The sequence below is a fragment of the Rhinolophus ferrumequinum genome, chromosome 6 (assembly GCF_004115265.2).
Source record: "Rhinolophus ferrumequinum isolate MPI-CBG mRhiFer1 chromosome 6, mRhiFer1_v1.p, whole genome shotgun sequence".
NCBI lineage: Eukaryota > Metazoa > Chordata > Mammalia > Chiroptera > Rhinolophidae > Rhinolophus > Rhinolophus ferrumequinum.
In genome coordinates, this window is record NC_046289.1 from 99,928,815 (window position 1) to 99,956,725 (window position 27,911).

Consider the following 27,911-nt stretch of genomic DNA (forward strand, 5'->3'; position numbering starts at 1 on the left):
TGTGGGGAGCGAGAAAAAGGTGAGTGTGAGGTTTACAAGGAAGGTTAAGTTCCACGGAGGAGGAAGAGAATGCAGCTGCCGACGGGCACCTCGGGGTTGCTGTCCGCTCCCACCTGCAAGTGAGGAACCCACAGTCCTCATCTATTTCCCTGTCACTTGCTGACTGAAAGCGCCTGGAAAGGTTGCCTGGGAGGTCCAGGACGCTCATCTCGGCCCTACCGCTCGCTCGTTCTTGCTGTATCCTGTCATTTATTGCCAATATAGGTAATTTTAGTCCCTCGGAAAAAAACAGCATCTGATTTAGAAACCTCATACAGAAATCACGCAGCTTTTGCAAGCCTTTGATTTTCACTCAGGCGCGTAGCAAAAACCTTGGGGCTCTTACAGAGTAGTCTTGGAGTCAGTTCGGGAGTCACAAGGAAGGCAGGACTGGGTCTGCTATGTTTTTACATCAGTCCAGACCAAAAATATTCTTAAAGGGACCCAACGAACAAGCAAGTGCCACAGCTAGTCAGTCCCAAGGCCTGAAAGCCTGGAGAAATTGAGACCCAAGGGAGGGGTCTTCAGACAACTTGAAGATACTCTCCCAGGACTTTCGAAGCCACCTCTGACCTCACCTCATTTCTGCATCATTGCAACAGGAACTTCAGGGTGCCCTTGGTTCGAGAAGAAAATCCTGGTACTCAGGTAGGTTATTTTATCCTTTACACCAGGCTGACTGGGTTGAGTTCATAACCTCCCAGAGCAGTTCCAGTTTCAGGATTGCGACCAGACGCTTCTCTGGAAGACCGGCTATTTAACAAGTGCATTTACATGCCAGTCACTGGGCTATGTACTGGGGTTACCACGATGAACCAAACAATGGTTTCATCCATATGTTATGATATGGAATGATCCCTGAACTGTACTATTAAGTTTAAAAAAGCAGGACTCAGTGTGCATAATATGCTGTCATTTGTGCAAAGGAAAAAAGTGAACATGTATTTGTAAGTTTATACATACAAAAGCTTTGGGAGAATACACAAGAAAGTTAATTGGATGTCTCAGGAGGAGGATGGAGTGGGGCGGGTGAAGATGGGGGGTGTCTGGGGAACAAAAGGGACAGGGAGACTTTTCCCTAGATGGTCTCTTGTACATTTTAAGGTTTTGGTGTGTGTTTTTTTTAACTTTTTATTGAAGTATAATATACATACAGAAAAGGTGAACATGTAAGTATACAGCATGATGAACTTTCATAAACCCAACACACCCATGTAACCAGCACACAGATCAAGAAATAGCAAACCCCCTCCTCCCTTAGTCACTACCCCCAAGTAACTACAGTCAAGAGTAACCACTATCTTGGTTTCTAACAGTTTTGTGTGTTTGTGTGTTTAAGTTTCGCATGTGGATGTATAACCCTTTCAAAATATTTTTTAAATAGTAACTTAAATGCAGTTGACCCTTGAACAGCACAAGTTTGAAGTGCGCAGATCCACTTATATGTGGAAATTACAGATTTTCTCCCTAAGCAGGCAAATGGCTAGAGGACCAAGCTAGAGGAAGAAATGGCAGGACCTGAGTGGTACCAACCACTGCGTAGACACAGGAGAGGATAGAGTCTCAGCCCACTGTTTAATTTTATACTTGTTTTGCCCAGTGATCCTCAGGACACTGAGGGTCAGTGATTTATCCAAAGTCACACAGCTAATTAATTAGTATTGAGCTAGAACTTGAACCCAAGCATTCTAACTCCTAGTGCAGGGATAGAGTGAGAATTAAAGGGAGAAGTTTAACAGAGTGAGCTAGGAAAGAGAACACACGTTTTCCCAGGCACAGCTGTGTGTGGGGGCGTGTGGGTGTGTAAGGAAACAGTTCTCAGAATTGTTGCCTATCACAGTACTCACAGCATAATATTTGGAAGTTTCTGAGCAGAGATGTGGGTAATAAAACCAGGTGCAAGGCAGCTGGCTGGATGTGTTCTGAGAGGTAAACCTTAGGATAATGAGAGGACAAATCTTGCCTTTAACTGCAGGATCAAACCAAGGAAATCAAGTATGGCAATGTCATCCTGCTCAATCAAATCTTAAAGATGCAAAATGGTTTGTAATAGCAAAAGAATGGAAACAACATAACAGGAAACTCAAAAAATATAGTACACACATACACTGAAATAGTAAGTTCACATTTATTGTGTCCTTACCATGTACCAGACACTGTTCTAAATGACTTTCATCCATCTAACCTCACCATCATAGTATGAGATAGCTGAAACTATGATCCTCATTTTACAAAAAAAAAGAAAATTTAAGGTAGATCCATACATACTGACATAGCCTCCTTACATTTTGAAATGTTTGGCTGCAGGGCTTCTGAAGGAAGGCTAGGATAGGGTTAGAGGAGTGAAGGTGACAAAATCACATTTTTATTAAATTATCATGAGGGTAGGGGGAGGAGGAAGAGGGTAGACAGGGTCAAATGTGAGGTGATGGAAGGAAATTAGACGAGGTGGTGAGCACACAGTAGAGTATACAGATATAATATGGGCCTAATCATCAGTATAGGTTTTTTTCTTTCCTTGATGGCAATAGAAAGATTTCATTTTCGTAACATACTACTCTTGATACTTTCTTTAAAGATACTTTTCATTAAAGATTCTCTCATGAAGTATTTAACTGGGAGGCTAAGGCGCTCAGGTCCTGGATCTTCAGCGAACTTAAGTGTGTGGCCTTGGGCAAGCCACTTAACCTCTCTGTGCTTCAATAACCCTGTCTTGTAAAATGGGAGTAATACCTACCTCACAGGGTTGTTGTGGGGATGAATTAGCTATAATGTCTGGGAAGCATCTAAGTTCTTGAAGTCACTATATAAATACAAAATAATATCTATTAAAATTGATTTTTTGTGTGAAAAAAAGTAAAGTTGTACATCTGAAATTTATATAATGTTATTAATCAAGTTACTCCAATAAATTTAATCAATTGATTAATTAACATGAACTGAAGTCTGAAAGTGGAAAGTATAAAAGAGGGAACCACCTTAGGGGGAGGAGTGTTATGGGTTGTATTTTCCTTTTTTGCTTTTAAAGCATAGTTTCAGGTCTCTGTCTAGAAAACTTATCCTCCCCTTCCTCCCACCTCTTTCACCAGACATATCTGACTCATCCTTAAGGTCTCAGCTCAAAAGGCACTTCCTCAGCAAGACCTTCTGTGGCTCTTCCCTAAACTGAATTAGATTCCGTTACTCTCTCACAGCACCCTCTCAGTTTTTACCAGACAGCTGATCAAAATTTGAGCTGATTTGCAATCATGTACTTGTTCATTAGCCTCGGTCTGCCCGCCCGCGGAGACTCCAGGAATGCAGGAGCCCATCTGTCTTGCTGGCGCTTGGACCCTCAGTGCCTAGAGCCTAGTATCCAGTAGGCCCTTCATATAAATGTGTTGAGTGACTAATGAATGAAGATAGTCATTTTAACGCTGAGGCCTCTATCTTACCATTTTCTCCTGCCTTATTTATATCTGTTCTTGTCTAAGAATAGAGATACTTCCAAAGCTGTGATTGGAATTTTTTAACCTTTCCCCCAAAACAACTTTACTTCTGAAATCCAAAGCTCTTCTCAAACATTGCTCCAAAATAATCTACTGCCGATGAAAGAGACATGTGTTGTGCTATAGACATGTTTGGCTATAAAAGATCCAAAGAAGTTCTTACTGCCCTTTTTCTAAGACAAACAGATACAGAGTATGAAATGTGATCAAACAATACAGTGAATATTTAAGTTTAAAAAAATGTATTACAGTAAAAGACACATTGCCATTAATACCCCTCAAAATACTCCCCCTCGCTTCACACACACTCATCCCAACATTCTTGCCACTTTCTGAAGCAGTTCTGGAAGTCCTCTTTCGTGAGTGTCTTTACTTCATCCTTCATCACGACAATCCTCCGTGTTACACATCGCTTCTGGAACAATTTATGTCAGATAAAAACATTACAGCGTGTCCTCATCTACGTATTCATCGGATCTGGCACCATGCGACTTCTGGCTCGTCTCCAAAGTCAAAATGATTCAAGATATCGAGGCAGCCACAAGAGCACAATTAAAGACACTCAGGAAAGAGGACTTCCAGAACTACATCAGAAAGTGGTAAGAGTGATGGGATAAGTGTGTTCAAAGCGAGGAGAGGTATTTTGAGCGGGGTTAATAGCATTGTGTCTTTTACTATAATAAATTTTTCTTTTATTTAAACACTCACCATATCGTTTGATCACACCTCATAAATAGGTCATACTGCTAACCAATGTCTAGAATGAAAATTATGTTCTTGTTTACTTAGAGGCCATGTCTATTATAATCACTAGGATGGCTGAAGGTGACATCACTAGGATGTTTGGAAGGTGAAAAATCTTATCCCAGGTAGATTACATTTTGCCCATTACCCAGTATTCGAGGGATTGGTCCTTACCATTGTTATCCTCTGCTTTTTTTTTTTAAATAATTAAAAAATGATCTGCCTCTTTCCTCACACAATTTTCTCATCTGACACCCCTACTTACCACTCTCACATCACAGATTAATCAATCACTATACTATGTTACTTTTATACCTGATACTTGTGTCGAGAGTTCACCCAACACTCTGAATTATAATTATTTGCTTCCTTGTTATTCTCCCCTTATTAGAAAGGAAGTCTGTAGGTAGGAAGATTGTTTCCTTCCTCCAATGTCCACAGTGAGAGGTTTTTAGGCTATACTTGTAATCACATCCATAGAACTAAATGTAGTTCTTGTTATTAGAAGTCGGCAGCATATCCAACCACCTCTTAGCAGCCAGCCACACACCTCCAATCAGCCTTCTCTCTCTCTCCAGGGTCACTCTTCTGTGCAGTGGAGAGGGGAGGGGCTCTCCTCCAAACTGCCTTCTCAGTTCAGCTCATTATTTCAATTACGCAGCCAACATTTATTGATACTAGTGCCAGGCATAATGCCAGGTACTCCCTGACCTCAGGAAGCTTGCAATCTAATAGAGGAAGTGTGTAGTAAAGAACTTAACCTTGCCTGTAGAGAGGCTGGCCTTTGCCCTTGGCTCCGGGGAAGTAACTTCTAAGCCCTTGGAATGTCCTGCCTAATAGAAGTGTGTTTGTTACCTGAGGGTCTTTGGCCACACGAGAAGTCCAGCAATGTGACTGGGGGGTAGTCGACTTTGGATCACATGTTATCAGCTAGACCCCTGGAGGCGCTGGAAACAGGTCTGCTAACCAGGTCTACATGACCAGCCCCCAGTGAAAACTTTGGACACCAGTGCTCAGGTGAGTCCCTGGTTGGCAATACTCGGTGAGTACCGTCATACATAGTTACCAAGAAAATTCAGTGCTGTCCGTGATTCCACTGGGAGAGGACAACTGGAAGATCCACTTCAGAACTTTCCTGGACTCTGCCCCCATGCATTTCTTCCCTCGCCTGGCTTTAATCTGTTTCCTTTTACTGTGATAAACTAACCATGAGTATACCAGCTTTCAGTGAGTTCTCCGAATCCTTCTGGTGAATTACCAAACTTGGGGTTTGTCATGGGGCTATCCCTAACTTGCAGTTGTGGCAGAGTGAGGGTGGTCTTGTGGATCATCCCTAACTTTGGTTAATAGATTATGTAGTGGGATTGGGGGAAGGGGGCGCAAAGATGACAATGGCTGATTCTACCCACAGAGGTAAAGGTTCAAATAGGTATCTGTTGAATAGAGTTTTTCAAAGATGAGCAGGTTATTCACCAGGTGACTGCAATCAGAGTAAGGAGAGATGGTGTGTATGCGTTGGGGGAAATATGAAACAGAGGTGTTTGTACAGAGAACGATAAAGCAGCATCACTCTAGAGGAGGCAGCAAAGAAGGCCAGGTAATTCTGAGGCTGGACAGACACACTAAGTCCCGGTCATGAGGAAGCTCGGCAAGCTGAGAAGCTCCGTGTGTACCTGCCAGGCAATGGGAAGTCCCTGAACTAACATGATGAGATTTGCATTTTTAGAAAGGATCACTCTGCCAGTTGTGGCAGGGACAGAGTGGTGGTGGTGGTGGGGAGGGCACTGGTGGCAAGAAAACTAGGTCAGAGACTCTGGTAAGAAACTAGGTAAGTACTCCAGGAGAGAGAAGACGCAAGCTTGAATTAATGCCTTAGGTTGTAGAGGAAATGGAGAAAAGGTGGGATTTAAAGGACATGGTGACTACCTGGCTATGAAAAGTCAGAAATCGTAAAAATGGTTCCTAGGCTTGGGTGACTAAGTGACATTCACAAGGACAGGGATCCCGAGAAGAGCATGACTGAGGGGGAAAGACAACGAGTGCAGTTTGAGACATGCTGAACTTGAGGTGACTAGGAGATGACGTGTTAGATGCACACTACAGGCTGGAGGTAAGATAGGACGGCATCAGCATATACACAGCAGGTAAGTCAGCTAAGACAAGACCTGGGAAATGTCGGGTAGATTTGGAAATCAGGACACCACCAGTCCCTTGAGGAGAGCACTTGAAGTGGTAGGAACACAAGTCGGATTTCAGTAGGTTGAGACATGAGTGAGAAGTGAGCTAGTGGAGAAATAGTGAATGGAGATGAGCCACTGCCAAATACAAGTGGATTTCTCTAACACCATTTCTTCCATGCAGGCATTAGAACCAGCATGGCTTTTCTGACCTAACATTAAATTAACCAACACTCCTTATTTTGCCTAGTCTTTTCTAGGTGCATGGGTTCCAGTGGCACTTGACATGAAATAGACTATCTCAACTCGTAGTCCCTTGCTAACTCGTATCAAACTGGTCCTCTAATCCAGACAAGCAGGGTACGCCACAGTGGACAGTGGTATCAGGATTCTTCGGTTGCAAGCCCAGAAATTAGCTCTAGCTACTTTAAACAAGATGGACTTTACTGGATGTTCACAGGTTTCATAGCAAGAAGAAGAAACTCCCCTGCCCCTCCGTGGGCAAAATAAATGCATTCCTACTGATTCACTCCCTTTGGTCCTTTGCTCAAGACACAAACTCTTGGTGAGGGGCATGAGATTGGCCCACCTTGAGGCCTGAGCCCGATGCTTGGCAAAAGGAGGGCATTTCCCCCAAATTACAGTCCCACCGAACCATACAGCCTGGAGAAGAGAGAATTCCACAAAAAGAAACAGAGCTGTTCCAAACTGTAGCCAGAAAACTCACATCCATCACAGCAACCTATAACATAGCCATCTTTGAAATAGGTGGCATTTCACACAGAAATATGACCAGGAGATACATTCTGCTCAGTAATACAAGAAATACAAGACTCCTTGGTTAAAAATGTAAGTGGCATTCCTCTGAGATGTATCCTTCCAGATACCATTCAACAGTATCAAGTTGTGCGTGGTGCTAAGTTTGGCTGTATGTTTTCTGACTCATGCATCTGTCCCCAGAGCGCATCCTTTGGGGAAGTAGACCTTCCAGACCTGGCCCAGCCCCGCCTCACTACCACTGCACGCACTGCTCCTGAGACAATACAGGTGGCTCTGCCTAGGCAGCCCCAGCATGCATCTGGACCAAAGGAGCACAGCCTCCTGTACAGCTGACCTCACTGGAATTCAGGAAAGCGCCTACTGATGTGGGCATGCTGAAATCTGCAGCCAGCAGGAGCACCACCGGGGAGGGGATTTTATACAGTCGCTTGAGCAGCCCTCTAAGAGCTCCACACCGAGGCTGATCCCACCGGTGTGCTGAATTTGTGTGCTCAGGCTCCACTTAAGCACAACCCCTGCCCGGATTTGTTCCCAGAATTAACACAAAGGAACAATGGCATGTCACACAACGTTAACCTGTATCCCTCTGAAATTCTGTCCACAGGACGCTAGTGCTGCTGGAGTGGAATAGTAAAGTCCTTTTGTCCAATAAGAGAAGTCCCAGAAAGGTGGAAAGCAGTGTGGGGAGCATACTGCAGCCATGGGAAATGGGACATGTTTTCTGAACACGGCAGATACCTCGTCCTTCCACTCCCACAGTTGCCAAAGAGCTCTAGTTCACAAATTGAATGGACCTGGCCTGCTCAAAGCTCTTCACTGGCTCCCTTTCATCCATGAGCTAAAATCCAAAACCTCCGCATAACATAATTTGGCCCATCTCTCTGGAGCTTCCTCTCCCATGGCTCTTCAGTCCTGCATAACGTTGAGCCATGCTGAACCCCTCTGGGTCCCACAGCACGTCCTGCCCTGCTCTGCAGGCTGCACCACATGCCCTCCCGCCAGCAAGCAAGTCCTGCCCTCTCGTCCGCACAGCACATTTCTGTCCCCCTCTGAGCCTCAGCCCATCTCTGACGACCTCTGTGGACCCTCTTCCTGTTCTTCCCAGTCCCCAGGCTCTATATGCCTTTCTGCACTAAAGCAACCACCTCACTACCTGGATGCACTCTGGGTACTGCTGGTGGATTTCCTTTCTCACTGGATGGGGAACTCCTCAAGGGCAGGACCTGCCCAGCTCCATAACCCACTCTCCAGCTCAACCGTCTGGCCGAGCAGTGAGTGAACCCCATTTGCATTTTATCTCTGGCAATGTCTAAACCAAAGAAAATCACACTTGTTTTCTCAGAAGAGAGAACATTGTCAAATACCAAGAACTGCAGTTCCTGGTAAGACCTTTTAGAAAATATCGTTGGCAACAGCAGCAACTGGAAACTCAGCAGAATGCTTAAGTGCTAAAAACAGTGAAATGGGCCAAGATGTGAACAGTCATGGTTTACGTAGCCTGGGGGTGCAGCTGGAGGAGATTCATGACTGTTTAAAGTTTAAGAATCATGGGTTCTTTCTTAAGAATCACGTATATTTGCATTGTGGATCTGGGATACATTTTTACAGGAGTTGCTCAAATCCGGGGACCTATTAATCTGGGAACCTCCCCCAACTGTTTGAGGCAGCATTTCAGATAGGAGATAAGTGGTGTCCGGCTGCAGTGGCTTTGGAAAGTCCACTGTAAAATGAAGTCACCTGTTGTCGTCACTGTCCTCCCCAACCTTCCTTCTGGGACCAAGCACTGTCCTGTGAGTCCCAAAGGACGCTTCCGTTAGTTCTCCATCAGGCTCCTGGGCGGTCTCGGCTGTGGGGGACGCTCTTGAGCTTAGGGGTAGACAGGTGCTCCAGCTCATAGTGTCCGCTGTCAGAGGCCTTGTGGGCGAGCTTCTCCTTCGTACCCTCCTTCTGGTTCCGCTTGTGCTCAATAATCTGCTGCAGCTGGAGCCCTGCATATTCCGGCTTGGTGGTCAGCGGGCCAGGTGGCACGGCCATGCCAAGGATATCGGACACCATGTACGGGCGCAGCCAGCCCACCAGAGGAGTGCTTCCGGGGCTGTAGTGGGCCTGCTTGTGGTAGAAGAGAAGCCCGTCTACCTACAAGAGGGCACAGCAGGGATCAAAATGACTTCTGGGGCCACATGTTTCCAGGAGACCTATACTTACAGGGGCAGCTCTTATGGTTCACTGCCAGAGGAAAAAAAGTTCTTGTTTCTCACATGCAATTTCCCTAAATGAAGAAATGCCCTAGAAAACTAAATTTTAGACAATAAAAACAAAAATAGTACTTTCCTGTTTACAGGGTACTTTCCTCCCCACTATTTCACCGTCTCACCCACCGTGAGGGTATTTGAGAGGTGGGACTGCTCAGAGTTCTGGGGACCTCTCTGAAAACACAAGGTGAAGCAGACATTCACCTTGAACCCAGTCCCATGCTCTTCCACCACCCAGAGGTCTTGCGGTGGGGTATGTGCTCTGCGCAGGGAATCAAGCAGGGGAACTGGCAGCCCCTGTGGACTGCTGAGCACAGGAAACAGGCCGTCAAGAAGCCCTGCTCTCCAAAGCATTGTTGGCTGCCTAAACCTCCCCCTAAATTTTTTGCGAGCTATGTTCTGGGAAACTCAGTTTTTCTGAACAGGAAGACTTCCTATAGTCCCACATTTTCTTTTCTGGTGAGTCATTGACTCATCTGTAAAAAACATTTATTGTCACTGGGGCATAAGAGCTATAAATAAAGATGGTGTTCTTACCACCTTCTTAATTGACTCCCAGAAATCAAGGCAACTCTGCTTTTGCCATGTGGGAAGCTGTGATTCTTCTAGTAAAATTATGTCCAGTTCAAGCAAAGATTTGTGGGTGGCTAGGCAGAGTTTTAAAGGGTGTGATGGGCAAAGGAAAGTTTGCTTGTTGAGCTTGGAGAGGGTAACAGCAGCTTCTAAGGATGACAAAAGACTGCCCGAGCTGAGGAACTTCTGGGATGTGGGATGCTCAGCATTAAGACTGGGACAGTGCAGGACACACTGGGCTGGGCGGGTCACCCTGCCCCACGCCACTGCTCAGGGACCACACTCCTGTGTTCTGTCAGTCACAGAAGTCAAAGGCTCTGGTTGTCAGGCTTGTAGCAGAGGCACACAAAGAAGGCCCTAGGAATCGAAGCCTCGCCAGATGCACTGTCCTTTCAGGGCCCGTCCAGCTCTGGCACTCTGACTTACCTAGCAGGGGGGAGGCTAAGGTTCTGCAGGGGGTGAACACACCCCTCCCAGGAACCAGCTTTCAGCCCTTTTCTATGCTCTGACACAGCAGGCAGAGGAGGGCGCAAGACTGTGTAACCAACTTTCCCTGCAGCCTGCAATCACATCAGAGCAATAAAGACAATGGTTTTGTTACCTCAAAAGGGAAATCCATAGACAGCACCTTACACAGGCTCTCATGGGTACACGGGAAATTCTTTAGCCCCACAAATTTAAACTAAAATATAAAGTAGAACAAAGAATTAGTACATGTTACAAATAATACTGGTTCTAGCAACTGAAAAGCTGTATGAAGAAGTGTTCAGTCTCTTCCTCCCCTCTCACCTCCCCTCCACCTACCCACTGAATTATTACGTCAGTGGTTCTCAACCTTGCTTTATACGGAGAATCATTTGGGGAGCTCCTAAAAATTACTGATGTCCAGGCCCCACCCTGAGATTCTCACTGAACTGGTCTGGGGAGAGGCCCATGCAATTTTCAGTTTCCTATTTCCTAGTTGATATTAACATGCAGTCAGGACTGAGAACCACCGTCCCGTGCTAGGTTTAGGGATCGTGTTCTCCCAGCCCTCTGACAATTGCCCCTAATGGAAGACGAGTGAAGCCCCCTTCACACCAGGAAGGATTTTTAGACTGAAGCAGCGTAACAAAATGTTTAGGACTACAGACTCTACAGTCAGATTGCCTAGGTCTGACTCCCAGCTCTGCCAGCCTCCATTTCCCCAGCTGTAAAATGGGATAATAGAAGTATCTGCTTCATAGGGTTGTCGTGTGGCTTCAGTGAGATAATACAACAGCCTTTCGGAGAAAGCAGCTCCCACTGCCCCTTCCTCAATGCATGTTCCTCCAGGACATTATCTATAACATCACTGGAAGTTCTGACCCCAGTGATTGTCCCATAACTGTTATCCAATTGCCTTTAAAAAGGCTGTAAGCCATCCAAGCAGAGGCCAATCCATGGGGCTTAACTAATAAAATGCCCTGAAAATAGCAGTCACATATTTAATTACTGGGCAGGTGACAAAGGCACTTTGGGCTGTCATCCTGTACTGGGGGACCTCGGGGAAGGCAGTTCCCTCCCTGAACCTATGTTCTCATTTGTAAAATGAGGGAACTGACTAGATGAGGTCACTCTCAGCTCAGATATAAGAGCAGAGGATATCAAAATGTGATTCATGTATCCTCATCATTGGGGAACTTATTAGAAATGTAAATTCTCAGGCTTCACCTTAGACCTACTGAGTGAGAAGCTCTGGGATGATGTCCAGGAGTATTTTGCCAGGCCTCCAGGGGCTGCTGATGCATGCTACAGTCTGAGAACTACTCTACTAGGATTTTAATACCTTATTAATAAAAGCAGTTATCAGCCTTTTGTATCAACTTTGTATCAATCATTATTTATCCAGTGCCTACCATAAGTAAGTACTATGCTGGGAGGACGTGCATATTTATGTCATCTGGTTCTTAGAACAACTCTATAAGATGAGTGTTATTAACCCTATTGTAAAGATGAAGAGGTTATTAACCTAGAAACTGTGAAGGCCCCAAACAGAATTCAGATCTGCATGACTATGAAGCCCATACTCTCCCCATTATACCATGCTGACTCCAAAAAAGATAATTCATTCAGGATTATATTTAGATAATAGACCAATCCTAAAGAACTTTGCAGTCCTAAGCCCAAGGCCTTACAGGATTGAGCTTGGTGTTCTCTCCCAGTGCTTCTTCTGGTAACTTTGAATGCATCCAGTAGAATCGGAAATCCGTCTGCCAGAGAATGGATAGAGAAAAATGAAATACTGCTCATCACAAACTCGAATGTGAACAAAAACAGCCCATTCTAAATAGCCACCTGATTTATGCAGACCTAAGCCCTTCTGTCACTGTACTCATTTCCCTTAAAAAACTGCCATAAGGTCAGGAAGATCTTTATAAAATCTTCGAAGATTTTTTTCTTAAAATCCAGTAGGATTACTGGGTGGGGGGGTGGAGGGGTGGTAGTAGATGAGGGTAAAAGGGATCCAATATATGGTGATGGAAAGAGAACTGACTCTGGATGGTGAACACACAATATGATACATAGATGATGTATTATAGAATTGTACACCTGAAATCTATATAACTTTACTAACAATTGTCACCCCAACAAACTTTAATTAAAAAAAAAAAATCCAGTAGGATTACTGATAGCAGTAGAGCCAGCATTTATCATGAAAGCCTACTATGTGCAAGGCTCTGTGCTCAGGACTTTACACATACAATCTTATTAACCCTTGCCCACCCTTTGAGAGTTGTATTACCATTATCTCCATTTACACCAAAGGACTGACGCTCAAAGAGATTAAGTCACTTGCCCAGGTACACAGAGAAAATACTGTGGGACCCAGGACTCTCCAATTCCAAAGCACATGTGGTCAACCTTTGTTTTAATTCTGAGGATTAGAAACTACTATATAGTTATAACGTCTCATAAACTACTTTATTTTTTGAATTACTGATATGAAGCCTCCTGTAGTTATTTAGGGCCTTTTCTTTCCTTACATTATTTTGTTTTTGGAAATTAAAAAAAAAAAAAAAAAAAACACAGTCTTCATAGCTAAAAGAGTAATTCTTTTACAGCTTTTTTCATTTTTTCCATATATGTCAGTTTTTCTTGATTATCTACTTCTGAGTCAATTTTGACAAAATATATTCTATTAAATTTTTATTTTACGTGTATTTTATTTGCATAGAGTTAAGAAAAGTAGTGTAAAAAAGTACAAATTTGTTCGGAGTTATTTTTGTAAACTATCTTTTTTTCTTTGTGGCTAGTCATCATAACAATTCTTATTTTATGTATTTGTCATTCTCCTTTTTTCCTTATTAGGTTAAACAGAACTTCATAAACTTTACTGAACATTATTAAGAACTATCTTACATAATTTATTTGGGTTAGTTATTTTTTTCTATTACTTTAATGCCTTATCAATTTTTTAATTAGTTTCTCTTATTCATTTTATTGCATTGATCTATTATTCCCATGTGTTTAATACTTTCATTTTTAGTAATACTGAAAATTCAGATTATGACTTATTTTTACTTTGACTTCAACTTCAACTCTGTCACATTGGTATTTTCATTAATATTGTTTAAATATTTTCTTTTGGGGGAAGAATACACTTTTATAGTTTTGATATCAATTTACCAGATTGTGTATTCATTCAAAGACATCTTGTTTGCTTCGAAAATTTGACAATTAGGAATAAAATTGATATAAACATTCAAATACATACACATACACACACACACACACACACACACACACACAACACAGAGTCTTTTCTTTATATTATAAAAACATAGGTGGCTGGGCTCGACCCGCTCCTAATTCTTTGGAGTGCACTCTCTCTTCTAATAAACTTTTTTCACCACTTTAAAAAAAAAAAAAAAAAAAACAGGTGGCTTTAGTTGCCAAATTCATAGGTTGTGAATGCACATTGGGAAACATCCTTCAACAGAATTAAAGGAAAATATGTTCTGGACTGAATGTACGAGCTCTGAGTTTTAGGTTTAGGTCTATAATTGGAGAAGGTACTTACCACCTGTGGCTGTGCTGCCCCATCTGTGTGCTGAGGACTAATAACAGCTCTTACCTGATAGAACTGTTGTGAGGGATCAGGGAGGGGATGCTCACACAGGCCTGAGCGGTGCAAGTCTCAGCTGTTACTGTTAGAACGACAGGACCCTGCGAGCCACCACCTAGCACCATTTGGAAGCCTAGCTTCGGGTAAAGGCTATGAGAAGCAGCAGCCGATGGTGAGAACCCACGATTCTCACACTTGCATGAGGATCTAGCTCCTGGAGGCTTGCTAAAACATAAGCCACCCCATAGTTTCATTCAGTAGGTCTGAGAATTTACATTTCTAACAACACTGAGAACCACTATAATCAACTAACTGACAGGGAGCACAAAAAGTCAGCACTATAAAACTGGGACATAGATGGGGGACTGCTGGGAATAGAAATAGGGCCTGAGCGGCTGACCTCGCCTCACCCTGACGGCTGCTACTGTCACTTATAAGAATCACCAAGCTGAGAAAAATAATGGGGAAAGGTGAAACTTGAGAGAACATTGGGGCTGCTCCTCACTTGGGAAACCTCCGAGAGCTAGCCCCTCAGAGATCCAAGGCTTTGTATCATACCGAGGAGACCCCGCCACTTTCAGGGTCAGGGTGTGGTTCGTGAAGGAATGGAGGTGGCAGGAGTCTATTTGATGGTACCTTACATCCCACTTTCTCTTCCTCGCACAAGATGGCACCCCCTTCACCCAGTCTTCCCTGCCAGCAATCTTCCCACACAGGAGGGGAGCAGTGACTGCATCTCCTACAAGGTCCCAGCCTACCCTTTGCTCTGTTTCTCTCCTTCTTCACCTCAAGAATTTGCTATACTTTCCATAGTTCCTTCTACTATTTTTAAGTTCCTTCGACTTTTTTTTAAATGAAGCTAATTTAAACACACTCACAGTTGCAAGGAACATTAGATAATGTTCTTGATATACCACATCCTGTGCATACCAAGAAGTTGGTCACGTACCAAACCCACATGCTCAGCCATTTTCCAGGGAGGAGAGGAGAGAACAGAAGCCATGAGGGGAGTACCGCTCCTTACCTGGCAGTCGTAGAAAGGGTGTCCCCGCCAGCACATCACATCCAGAACGTAGTAGGTCTGCTTTACCTCACTGTAAATGCAGTCCAGAATGGTGTAGTCTGTGACACAATGCACAAAGTTGGTACACAATTCCCCTCCAATCAGGGTTCCCAGCACCACTATCCAGGGAGCCCCATCTTAGGGCCTGGGAACTGAGACCAACAATCCTCAGAGCTTGCAGCAAGCGGCAGCACTAAGCAGAAAGGATTCACTGGGAGAGAGCTCCTCAGGACACAGCTGAAGGGTGACCTGAGGTAGGAGAGCACAAGGAGCAAGGCAGCCCCTCAGCCAACTGGGAATCTCAACTTCTAGATAGACTGGGGCATTTACCCACCTTAGAGAAGCTCACGTTTGGAAACAAGTAATCTTCCCTTTTAGTTTACAACTACTTTTGGAGTTACTATCACAGGCACTGTGTTCTGTGGGGAATATTAACTGTGAGTAGTCGTGCCTTTAAGGAAGTTACAATCCAGTTAAGTATGTAAGGAAAGAACAAAGAGCTGAACTGCATAGCACAAACTAAGAGCAATAGGAATTCCAGGAAAAGGGATTGGAGCAGCAGGAAATGCTTCATGGAAGAGACGTGATATGAACAGTCTTCTGGGATCAGAGGATGAAAACAACAGGGCAGAAGAGAGGGCATTTCAAGCCAGAGTACTGAGGTGGCATGAGCAGGGGCCCAGAGGTAGAATGAACTGGACACATGTGGGGTACCAGGAGGCAAGCACGCTGAGCAGAGCGGAGAATGGATATGTAGAGCAGGGGAAAGATACAAGGGTGTGTGGGTCAAAGCCCAGGCGGGAGGGCCTCAAAAAGCCCACAGAGAAGTCGGGGCTTAGTACCAAGGGCACAGTGAAGCACCAAGGGAGCCCAGGCAGGCCGGGAGGAGAGCAGAGCTGGGCCTAGCTCTACCACTTCCTCACTCAGTGGCTGTGGAAGTTAATTAAGCTCCGTGATGTTAGTCTCCTCAGCTGGGCTCAGGTGGGAGGGAGAAGCTAGGGTTAGGACAACGATAAAAGAGAAAAGGGGATTTGGCAGGGACTCCCCACCAACAGCTTTCTGTCCGTTACCCTAGGAATCCTGAGGGACGTTTCGCCACACCCTGCAGCTGTCGCCTGCAATGGTGGTCCACGGGAAAGGCGTGTTCACTTTAATTCAGGGGCGTGCTGTCCAGCAGACCTCACCCGGCTGAGACTGTTCTGCAGCCAAGGAGGCCTGACCTCGAAGGAGACAGCCTGTCTGGTGGACAGGACAGTGTCTACGCAGTTCCAAAGGTAGGCTTTCAAAGTGGGTCTTTAAAAGAACTACCCAAGCAACTGACACTGTCTTTTACTGATTACAAAACTTAAATAGGCAATTTTATGTGGGTACCTTTCGCTGTTGTTGAGTTTTGCTTATTGCCTCCTGGCAGAAGGGAGGAAAACCTGTTGACACAATAACCACTCTTGGTGTAGGCACTGGTGGAACCCTGTGTGGAAAGAAAGATACCAATCCCATTAGGCATCACGGGCTGCCATCGACCCAAAGGTGGCTCTCAACAAATCCTCCTGTAAGAAAGCGCCTCCGTCCCCAGGCCAAGCACAGCTGCTGTGGCAGACAAGGAACAGGGAGTACAAAGAACCCCCCCTGCTACAGACTAGGCATGACGGTGTGTGGACAGGAGTCGGCACTCACCCTGGACGCAACGACGAGTGCTCTTTTTCCAACAGGGCACACGACCACAATCCATTCCTGCCCCAAATCTGAAGGGACATCAATTAACCACTCAGACAGCATCAACTGGGAACACAAAACATGGTGTTAAAAATCAATAGGAATGTGCTGTTCCACTTCACAATGACAGAGAAGTCACATCCTGTATCTGTAATGAAAATACAATTAAAAGAATGACGGCAGGGCGGACGGGTGGCTCAGTTGGTTAGAGCGCGAGCTCTGGGCAACGGGGCTGCCGGTTCGATTCCCACATGGGCCAGCGAGCTGCGCCCTCCGCCACTAGAATGAAGTCAATGAGCTGCCGCTCAGCTCCCGGGTGGCCAGATGGCTCAGTTGGTTGGAGAGCAGGCTCTGAACCACAAGGTTGCCGGTTCGACTCCCGCAAGGGATGGTGGGCTGTGCCCCCTGCAACTAACAACGGCAACTGGACCTGGAGCTGAGCTGCGCCCTCCACAACTAAGACCGAAAGGACAACCACTTGACTTGGAAAAGTCCTGGAAGTACACACTGTTCCCCAATCAAGTCCTGTTCCCCTTCCCCAATAAAATTTTTAAAAAAAAGAATGAGGGCAGAAAATACTGACAGTGGGACCTGCACCCCACTTGCTCTTAGCAGTCAACTGGTCTGCTGCTCAACTGACAGGACAGAGTCCACTCACTGTGAACTTCAACTTCACACCTTCGCTACCTGCATCCACACCCATTCTTACACCTCACCCCCTGTATCCGGGTGATGGGGCCCTCTCCCTTTCTTTACATTGTCCACCCACCTAATCATAACTATTATGTTCCAGGGGTGATACCTCAGAGATGAAGACGACCCCTGACCTTGAGATGCTTTTAAACTAGGTCATCATTTCCCCAAGTGGTGACACACGTGTTAGGAAATCTGCCTCAGAAAAGAAAAATAGGAATCTTAATGGTTACTTTTTTGGTTACTTGTATAGTTGTCGCTCAAATGTTCCAGAAGAGAGAATTTGCCCAACCTAAAAAATGTAGAATTTCTCAGCCTACCTGACCAATCAATGTCATTAAGATATCATGTTACCAACCAAAAAAAAAAAGGAGGGGGCTAAGGTGAAGTAAATGTAACTTCTGCTCATCACTCCTAGTCCCTCCCATCTATAGACTTTCGCCTATCAATTAATCCCTCCCACTGAATCTTTCATCTCTCCTTCCCCTCAGCCCACAAAATACTCAACCCCTAATCTTCAAAACCAAAACAAAAATGAAAAGCTGTTATCACTCTGTATTTCTGTTAAGCTATTGCACTTTCTCCTTTTTTAAAAGTTACTTCCTATTCCTTGATGCTGCCTGCCCTCCTACTGAGACCCTCAGTCCACATCTGCTGCCCACAGCCCGCTGAAGCCATCAGTGACCTCCTCAGGTGCTGCCAAGTCTTTCTGCCCTCACCTCCCTTTCCTCCCCGTGTGACGCTGCCACTCACATCCTCCCCTTCACACATGTTCCCTTGTCCCTGTGCCATTGTGTTTTCCTCCAAACGTTCCTCCACACACTCCCCAAAAACATGCAGAAAATCTTCAGGGGACTGTTTTAGGTTTCCCTTTTCCTTTCTCTTAGATGCTGCCCCCATGGGGTGGGTCTCATCTACTTCTGTACCTTCTTGTCACTTCTAAGACGATGCCTCCCAATTCAACTTCTTTTTCAGCACCAGATTTCTTTCCTTTCCTCCAGATGTGTATTTCCAGCTGGCCACTTGGTATCACTTTCTTTGCTTGTCCCCTCTGTACCTTAAACTCAGTATATCCAAAACAGAACTCACTGTCTTCTGTTGCCCAAGTACTTCCCAGCCCGAAACACCCACCCTTCCTGTCTGCCTTCTGTAGCCCTGGTAATTACATCACCACTACCTTTGCTACTGAATCTTTTTTTATTTTTAATTTATTTTAAGTGTGTTTTTCCAGAACCCATCAGCTCCAAGTCAAGTAGTTGTTTCAATCTACTTGTGGAGGGCACAGCTCACAGTGGCCCATGTGGGGACTGAACCCACAACCCTGTTGTTTAGAACACTATGCTCTAACCAACTGAGCTATCCAGTTGCCCTGTGCTACTGAATCTTAAACCCAAGGCACAAATCAACATTCCCTTAAAGACCGGTAGTGATACAACACTAAAAGCACAAGTGACAAAACAAAAATAGAGAAATTAGACTATATAAAATTTAAAACTTTCGTACTGCTAACGATACCATCAAGACAGTAAAAAGACAACACACAGCATGGGAGAAAATATCTGCAAATCATGTACCTGATAAGGGACTTGCATTATCACAATTCAATAATGAAAGACAAATACTGCAACTTAAAAATGAGGCATAGGACTCCGGGTGGTGAACACACAATGGGATTTATAGATGATGTAATACAGCATTGTACACCTGAAATCTATGTAATTTTACTAACAATTGTCACCCCAATAAATTTTTTAAAAAAAATGAGGCAAAGGATTTGAATACACATTTCTCCTAAGAAGACATACAAATGGCTAATAAGCACATGAAAAGATGCTCAATGTCATTAGTCATTAGGGAAATGCAATCAGGATCATGAGACACCACTTCATATCCACGAGGACGGCCATACTTTAAAGGACACACAATAGCAAGTATTGACGAAGATGTGGAGAAACTGGAACTCTCATATATCGCTGGTGAGAATGTAAATGGTGCAGTCACTTTGGCAAACAGTTTGGCAATCCTCAAAACGTTAAACACAGAGTTACCATACATATGACCTAGTAACTCCACTCCCAAGCGAGGTGAAAACATTATGACCACAAAACAAACTGTAAATGAATGTTCACAGCAGCCTTACTCATAATAGCGAAAAAGTGGAAACAACCCAAATGCCCATCAGCTAGTGACTGATAAACAAATGTAGTCTATCCATACAGTAGAATATTATCAGCAATAAAAATGAACACGTTACAACAGATGAACTTCGAAACCCTTATGCTGAGTGAAAGAAGCCAGACACAAAAGGATACATCTTGTATAATCCCTCTTCTATGCAATGTCCAGAATAGAGAATCCATGGACACAGAAGGCAGCGTAGCAATTGCCAGGGGCTGGGGGAAAGGAGCGGGGACTGACCAACTGCTAATGGGTATGAGTTTTCTTTATGAGATGATGAAAACGGTCTGAAATTAGACAGCGGTGATGGTTGCACAGCCCTATAAATATACTAAAAACCACTGAATTGTACACTGAAAATGTGTGAATTGTATGGTATGTGAATTATATCTCAATATGGCTGTTTAAAAAAATAATAGTAGCAGCTAATACTTGTGGGGCATTATTATGGGCGTTAGGCTAGGTGTTTAGGGTACACTATATCTCACTTACCCTTCTACCAATCCTATGAGACAGGTGCTATTACTATCCCCTAACTTTACAGATAAGAAACACGAGACTTAGAATGGTTAAGTAACTTGCTCAAGGTCAACAAAGAGCCTGGCTTTGAGGTCAGGTTCAGGTCTAAGTGACCTCAGAGTTTAAACTCTTAACCACTCCTTATAGTGCCTCTTCTATCCAACCCACTGCTCAATTCTGTCCGTGCTACCTCGTGACATTTCTCATGGTGGTGACGTCATTTCCTTCCCACTTTCACTGCCCACCACCACATCGTTTTAGCAAACCTAAGCTCCCTACCACAGTCTCTCTTTCCAGGCACTTCTACACACGGGTGTGGCTATCATTACATGAAGTCCCTGGCTCAAAACTCTCCAGGGGTCCCACAATCTAAAAGTCTAAACCTCACACACATTTCCACTGTATTCCTTCCCGCAGCCCTATGCTGCTGCATCCTCACTGGCCGGCACACCACTCCTGAACACGCCATATACTCCTGTCCCACCTCCACTCTCGCTTAGCCTGCTCCTACTGCCTGGATTCCCCGGGACGCCCTGCACCTCTGCTTGTCCACATCCGACCCATGCTTCAAAGCTGCCTCCTCTTTTATCAATGCGGTCCTGATTTCACAGCCCTGCTTCTTTCCCTACTGGAAGTTAATCTCATTTGCTTAGATCAAAAACCATAATCTGCATTCAGGCGAGGAGTGTAGGGGTTATTTCTTCCCCATGGCACAGCCTAGCTTAACACACAGCAGCGACTTCAACACCACCTGCCGAAGATGACGGAATTATCCTGTCACAGAGGACGCTATCGGTGCTGTGTTTGTGGCATAGAAAGAAGAGGGGAGTGTGTGCACCCAGAACCACAGACTAAAGGTGGCAGAGATTCTTGGGTGACAACACACTTGGTTGTGGGCAGACCCCTGCCCCACTAGGACCGATACCCTGCCTTAGGGAATCACTGGGCTGCCTGGGGCGCTGGCCAGTCCCCATGCCTGCTGCCCCTCTGGCATTGCTATCTGGAAGCAATAGGGCACTTAGTAAGGTTCTGACAGTGATCTGTTGTTTCATGGCCTCAGCTCCACGGAGGCCACCTGGTTGGCCTGGGGTGGCTGGACAGGCTCCTTCTATTCACGGGCAGCTGCACTTCCCATCTTCCATTATGTGAATGTGAAAATCCCAGGCTGACACGTTTAGTCCCCTGCTTGGGTAATAGGAAGTCTGGAAGGTGGGATGGGGCAGTGCTAGGCTGGGCAGGCCCTGCAGAGCAGCTGTGCAATGGCTACGAAAAGGACACGTGTGTGGAGTCCCGTAGTGTCAGCAGCCTGGGCTTACAGCCCGGGTCATGGTTCCCAAACCCACCAGTGACCAGCAGTGAGCCCCGTCAGCACACGCACGGTAAGCCAGCTCTTCTCTGCAGCCAGAGACTTCCAAACATCAGCACTTTCTTGGCAGTCCCCACTCCTTGGTCCTGCCGCCTCCTCCTCTCCTTATGGCAACGTTTACTTCAGCGGATTTGACTGCATAGGAAGTGGAGCGGACTAGCTGGGCCTAATGGTCTCTGGAATACTCACTTGATTAGCATAGCGTTTTGGTAACTTCCTGCCAGTATCAGTGTCCATTTCTTCATCATCTTTCTTTTCTTCTTCCTCACTCTCCATCCCTGTCCAGTCATCTTCGGCCAGTCTTCTGGCATGATTCACATAATCCAGCCGCTTGCTGGAGAAAGAAACGCCATAAAGATAGGTCTTTGTTCTTATAGGAAGACACCCTACAGTGTGGCAGATTTAATTCAATTCAAAGCCTCCAAATTCAGGAGCAACCTGGGGATTCCAAAGGGATAAGAGATGACAGAATTTCTTCTGTAAGGTTAAACTAGTGACCACCTCCTCCCAGAGCCTAAATACTCTAAACATAGCCTTCCCCAGTTTCCTAAAAATGGGCAAAGTAAAATATTTTAAGGAAATTTCAAGGTTTGTTAGCTGGAAAGGCTGACCCCACTCCCCCCCACCCTCCCGGCCTCCGCACCCCACACCCTCTAAGACTCCTCCCACCTGTCCCAAGTAAGAGCTGCCACTTCTCTGCCAGGCAGACATCTAATGCAAAAGCCCCAGGAAATGAAGAGAGGAACCACTGAGATGCAGTGAGAATTTTAAAGTCTTTCTCCAGCTCCTGTCTAACTTTCAAAAAAGAACACGTAGCTTATGATTTACTTTTATTTGTTTCCTTTTATTGTTATCTTCCTCGTTTTTAAAAACTACACATTGTAGAAAGTTTGGGAAATTGAGAAGTAAAAGAATTTTTGGAACCTAATTGTTCCAAAGTAATTTGCAGATACCACATAACCTCCCAGGCTTGCTTTCCTCAATGCTGAGTAAGGCCAAAGGTCATCCACTGAGACAGACCAAGCCAGCTGGTTTCCTCTCTCACACACACACGTGTTCCTGCACACTCACTCGAAGGTGCACACCAGAGAGCATATGCAAGCACAATGAATGGTCTTTTATCTCAAAAATAAGGGAGAGCTGGTGTACTTGTTCATGTGCAAAGGATGCACATCCGTGGTTATTTCCCAGGCATCGTTTGTAAGCATAAGAGAAGGAAACTACCCAGATGTCCATCAGTAGGGGACTGGTTAGATGACATCATGAACTATCCATTCAATGGAACAGAATACTTGGTACGTTATGAACCAATATAGAATCTCTGGAAAAAACAAACAACAAAAAGAACTTAAATAAATGTGCAGAATAGTGTATTTTACACTGCTACTTCTGTTAAAAAAAAAAAGCTTGGGCCGGCCCAGTGGCTCAGGCAGTTGGAGCTCCATGCTCCTAAGTCCTAAGGCTGCCAGTTCGATTCCCACACGGGCCAGTGGGCTCTCAACCACAGGCTGCCAGTTCAACTCCTCGAGTCCCGCAAGGGATGGTGGGCAGCGCCCCCTGCAACTAAAGATTGAACACGGCACCTTGAGCTGAGCTGCCGCTGAGCTCCCGGATGGCTCAGTTGGTTGGAGCAAGTCCTCTCAACCACAAGGTTGCTAAACTTGAAGTTGAACTGCACCCTCCACAGCTAAGATTGAGGGGACAACAGCTTGACTTGGAAAAAGGTCCTGTTCCTCCAATAAAGTCCTGTTCCCCTTCCCCAATAAAATCTTTTTTAAAAAAAGGAAAAGCTTATGTACACATGCAACCACAACTTGCTCACTCATATGTGCATAGAATATCTTTGGAAGGATACACAAGAAATAATATGGGAGAGGAACTGGATGGCAAGGGGATAGAACTGGGAAGGAGACTTTTTACCAATTATTTTGGAATAGGTAATACATTCATTGTATGTATTCACAGTTCAAAATTCAAAATATCTAAATTATATTTTTTAAAAAGGGGGGTTGGAGTGATCTGCAGATGTAATCTGCAAGCATCCCGGAGGCCACAGGGAAACACTTCTGCTAAATACATCCAGTGATGCAGCACTGGGCAAAATGCAGACAGCCTAGAAACTGTGCGGCTGTTAATAGTTCCTACTAATTTTCAATTCCTTAATTTTTTACCCAGAAGAGGTCCATGTTACACTGAGAACAAAAGGACAGGCCCTGCTTTCAGAGCAGCCCAGCCTTAAAAATCCTGCTCTCTTTCCCTGTGTGCCATCTTGGCACTGAGAATTATGTGTATGGAAGACATTTCCTCAGGTTTCCTGTGGAATTATTTGTCTGGAACTCCCAAGGGCTCCACAGAGACATGTGGGCTGCAGTCAGACAGGAAGACCACACCAATGCCAGGATTCAGAGTGCAGGAGAAGCCACACAGGGAATGTGGGGAGTGGAAGTCTGGGTGTGGCTTTCACAAGTCCCTAAATTGCAAAGCTTAGTACTGCTGCCAGGAAGGAAAGAAAACTTAACCAAATAACTGAACTTTTACTTTCAAACTTTAGCCTCTCCCTACTTCATCTTTTCCTAAGCTCTGGCATAAAGGATGGCCACCTCTCCGGATTTACCCTCCAACCCCATGAGGAAGACCGTCAGCCTACAAAGGATTTACTTTGAAGCAGTTTCTGTAGATGCAAATCGAGAGCCTCCTGAATGGCTCAGTGCCCGGCCTAGAGACAGAAGCCAAGGAGTTTTTAAAGCATCCCTTACGATTTCTGCAGTTCCAATAACCGGCGGCGCCGCTCACTCTGCTCCAAGGAACTGTACTTGGACTTGTACTGGGATAGGCGGGGGTGTGGGGCAGCTGTGCTATTCAGATCTTGAGACACAGAGAAGCTACTAGCCAGGGCTTGACTCAGCTCTTCCATCTTCCCTACAAAGGAAAACAAGAAAATGGTTCATTCATTTCATGTTACCTCCTGTAGACAGGCAATTATGATGTAGCATGATGGCTACATTCCTAAAAAAACCTCACTTAATCCAAAATCACAACTGTTTCCATGGGAAAAATGGAAGTTAAAGGGTAAATGAGTTACAGATGAACATTACATTATTTCCTGTAGATATTTCATTAATAATCTCTTCGATAGCTCTGATTATATAAACTTAGACACTAGTCACTAAGCAAATTCAGCCTGTGATTGAATCTAACTTTTGCTCTTTGCCATCTATCACCAGGGGGGGTCCTGTAACTAATTTCTTCTTACTGTCACTGATAACCAGTGATGTGATCAAGCACCTAATTTTTTCCTACATAGTTCTAAATAGCCATTACTCAATAACTAATATAATTTTCTGATGCAAATCTTACCCAATTGGTTGTTTAATTCTCTAATAAATACCAACTCACATTAAGAAAATTTACCTCTGGAAGAAACACTGGTTCTGGAGCCCCTGGAGGAAGCCAAAAACTCAAACCTGTTACTTTCTGGTTTTATAGTTTGTTTTGTTTGCGGTGGGCAGAAGGAAGGTTTCAGGACTACCTAGGTAGGACTCATTTGCAAAGCGATAGCTAGAATGTAGCTAGAACTTGGACAGCTAATGTCAGGCACTCCAGAAGTGTGAAGGACTGACATGTGGTGCATTTGGGAAACAGGAGTAGATATATTAAAGGGAGACTATCTAGGTAGGAATGGGAGTGGAGAGAAAGGTGAATTCACATTTCATTAACTCTCCTGAGAATGAAGTTAGAAAGGTGGCACAGGAGCGCACCCAAGGGTTACAGGTGTACCTAAGACTGTAAGAAAACAGGAACATTTAAGAGGCACTGACTCACAAAGCTGAGCTGGCCTAACCCTTCAGTTCTAGTGTAAACCAGAGGGCACCACAGTGCTTAAACGCCACCTCAGGCCAAGTCCTACTGCTCTGAACACCAAAACCAACAGATTCATTCTAGAGCCTGTATGGTTAAAAACACAACTCTATGGGCCTCTACTTGGCAATGAGCTACTTTCCATTGCACACTTGAAGTCAGATTTTTTTTCTTAATTTGCAGCATTAGATTTTTTAATTTGAAAGAAACCTTTTCTTAAAAATTGTGGTTAGGGCCGGCCCGGTGGCTCAGGCGGTTGGAGTTCCATGCTACTAAAGCCAAAGGCTGCCGGTTCGATTCCCACATGGACCAGAGGGCTCTCAACCAGAAGATCGCCAGTTTGATTCCTCGACTCCTGCAAGGGATGGTGGGCTCTGCCCCCTGCAACTAAGATTGAACACCGCACCTTGAGCTGAGCTGCAGCTGAGCTCCTGGATGGCTCAGTTGGTTGGAGCGTGTACTCTCAAACACAAGGTTGCAGGTTCCACTCCAGCAAGGGATGGTGGGCTGCGCCCCCTGCAACTAGCAATGGCAACTGGACCTGGAGCTGAGCTGCGCCCTCCACAACTAAGATTGAAGGACAACAACTTGACTTGGGAAAAAAAAAAGAATCCTGGAAGTACACACTATTCCCCAGTCAAGTCGTGTTCTCCTTCCCCAATAAAATCTTAAAAAATAAAAAAAAAATTGCACTTAAAAACTGACAAAATTTACCATATTAACCATTTTTAAGTGTACAGTTCAGTAGTGTTAAGTACATTCACATTGTTGTACAACCAATATCCAGAACTCTTTTCATCTTGCAAAACTGAACCGCTGCACCCAGTAAACATGAAAACTTTTTTATGTAGATGATATATTATAGAAATGTACACTTGAGGGGGTGGCTGGTTGGCTCAGCTGGTTAGAATGTGGTGCTACTAAGAACAGCAAGGTTGCCGGTTTGATCTCCACATGGGCCACTGTGAGTTGTGCCCTCCTTAAAAGAAAAAAAAAAAAAGCACACTTGAAACCCATACAATTTTACTAACCAATGTCACCCCAATAAATTTAATTTAAAACAATTTTTTTTACACTTAAGATCAACAGTGTGGAACCATAACATATTTGTAATGCAACCAGTGTGGCCATCTTGTGGTTCGGGCTAGGTGATGTGTACTTGGGATCCATAATGGTGTGCCATTTTCGGTATTTTTCTGTAGTTTAGTCTCAATCTAAACACTTCTATAATAATTTTTTTTAATTATGTCTGCGGCTTACCAAAATAATGACCAAATACATTTATTAGGCCTTATCATGCTTTATCTCGGTGGGGCTCCCGCTCTGCCGAAGTTAATCGCAGCGTTGGGATACTGGGGCGAGGGCTGGACCTTCCTTTATGGCTGCTTTTGGCCGGCTCCTGCTCTTTCAACCCATTCCTCAGGTGGGGCGGACTCCAAGGGTTCTCACCTTAGCCCGGGTGGTCTCACCCTCCACCTGCATCTGCCCCCTACTAACTCCCAAATTTCCGACGCGCCCAGGCGTCCCCAGCCTCGCATCCCCAGCCCGGGATCGAGGCCTCCTCGGCATCTCTCACCGGGCGGCAGCTCCCCCCGCCAGGGCCCCGCACTGCCTTTGTCTAGGGCTGGGGCCATTTAGGCATTGCAGGATTCGCCCCTCCCCCACAGAGTCCCCGAGGGCTCCTGGCCGACCGCGTGGACCAGAGAAGCAGAAGCGCGCCCAGGGGGAGGCCCCGACTTGGCTCGGCCCCTCCCGGGAACGCCTCGGGGAGCCGGAGATGTGGAACCGGCTACCGGGAGTCATAGCCGCTCGCCGAGGAGCAGTTGGAGCCAGTGGGGCCCAGGCTCGGGCCCAAGCTCGAACCCAGGACTCACCGGGCCCAGGTGACGGTTCCACTCGTCGCCACTACCGCCGCCAGGGGCCGACCAATCAGCTGCCCCGGGAGAGCCTGGCCCGCCCCTCAGCCGCCGTCGTCCGGCCCACGGGCCCCGCGTCAGGCGTTTCCGGCCTCTCCCGCCGCGGGGGTCGCCGGAAGTCCTCTCGCGGAGCGGCTCCGCTGGCGCTTTTCCCGTCTCTCGGAGTCCCTCTTATAAGGTGACTTGGCCGGGCCGCGCCCTCGCCCCTGAGCATTAGCTCCTCGGGGCGCCTTGCGCCAATAGGAAGAGCTCCATCTCGTCCCGGGGGATCGAGGCCCTCCAGGGGGATCGAGGCCCTCCAGGCCCGGGTGCTGCCGCCCCTCAGGCCCGCCCTGTGCGTAGGGTGCGCCAACGGTCTGCCCCCTCGCGTGCCGGCGATTTGTATGGTCGGTGCGGGTTCCCTGAATGACTCCTCCGCAGCCTTGACATCCCCAAGTCCCTCCCCATTGCCCGTACAACACCGGA

General features: G+C 45.6%; 1 protein-coding gene across 2 annotated transcripts; it reads right to left on the reverse strand.

Annotated features, from left to right (window-relative positions):
- Positions 1–4,165: 4,165 nt before the first annotated feature.
- SNUPN (snurportin 1) lies at positions 4,166–27,911 on the reverse strand. Of its 2 annotated transcripts, none has more exons than XM_033108684.1 (9): positions 27,405–27,911; positions 24,429–24,591; positions 21,862–22,006; positions 16,878–17,000; positions 16,575–16,671; positions 15,165–15,262; positions 12,210–12,284; positions 10,655–10,735; positions 4,166–9,364 (listed from the first exon to the last, which is right to left on the reverse strand). In XM_033108684.1, exons 2-9 carry the CDS (start codon positions 24,584–24,586, stop codon positions 9,053–9,055), a joined length of 1,089 nt encoding a protein of 362 aa, XP_032964575.1. In that variant the 5' UTR covers positions 24,587–24,591; positions 27,405–27,911; the 3' UTR covers positions 4,166–9,052. The 2 variants fall into 2 exon arrangements, with proteins under 2 accessions (XP_032964575.1, XP_032964576.1); XM_033108685.1 differs by having other exon boundaries at positions 8,781–9,364; positions 16,878–16,982; positions 27,405–27,907.

Coding starts and splice junctions, on each gene's coding strand:
- SNUPN (XM_033108684.1), bottom strand. CDS start 24,586: ATGGAAGAGCTGAGTCAAGCCCTGGCTAGTAGCTTCTCTGTGTCTCAA. Junction 12,285..15,164: donor ACCCTTTCTACGACTGCCAG/GTAAGGAGCGGT, acceptor ATTCTCTGGCAG/ACGGATTTCCGATTCTACTG. Junction 10,736..12,209: donor AGAACACCAAGCTCAATCCT/GTAAGGCCTTGG, acceptor TTTATATTTTAG/TTTAAATTTGTGGGGCTAAA.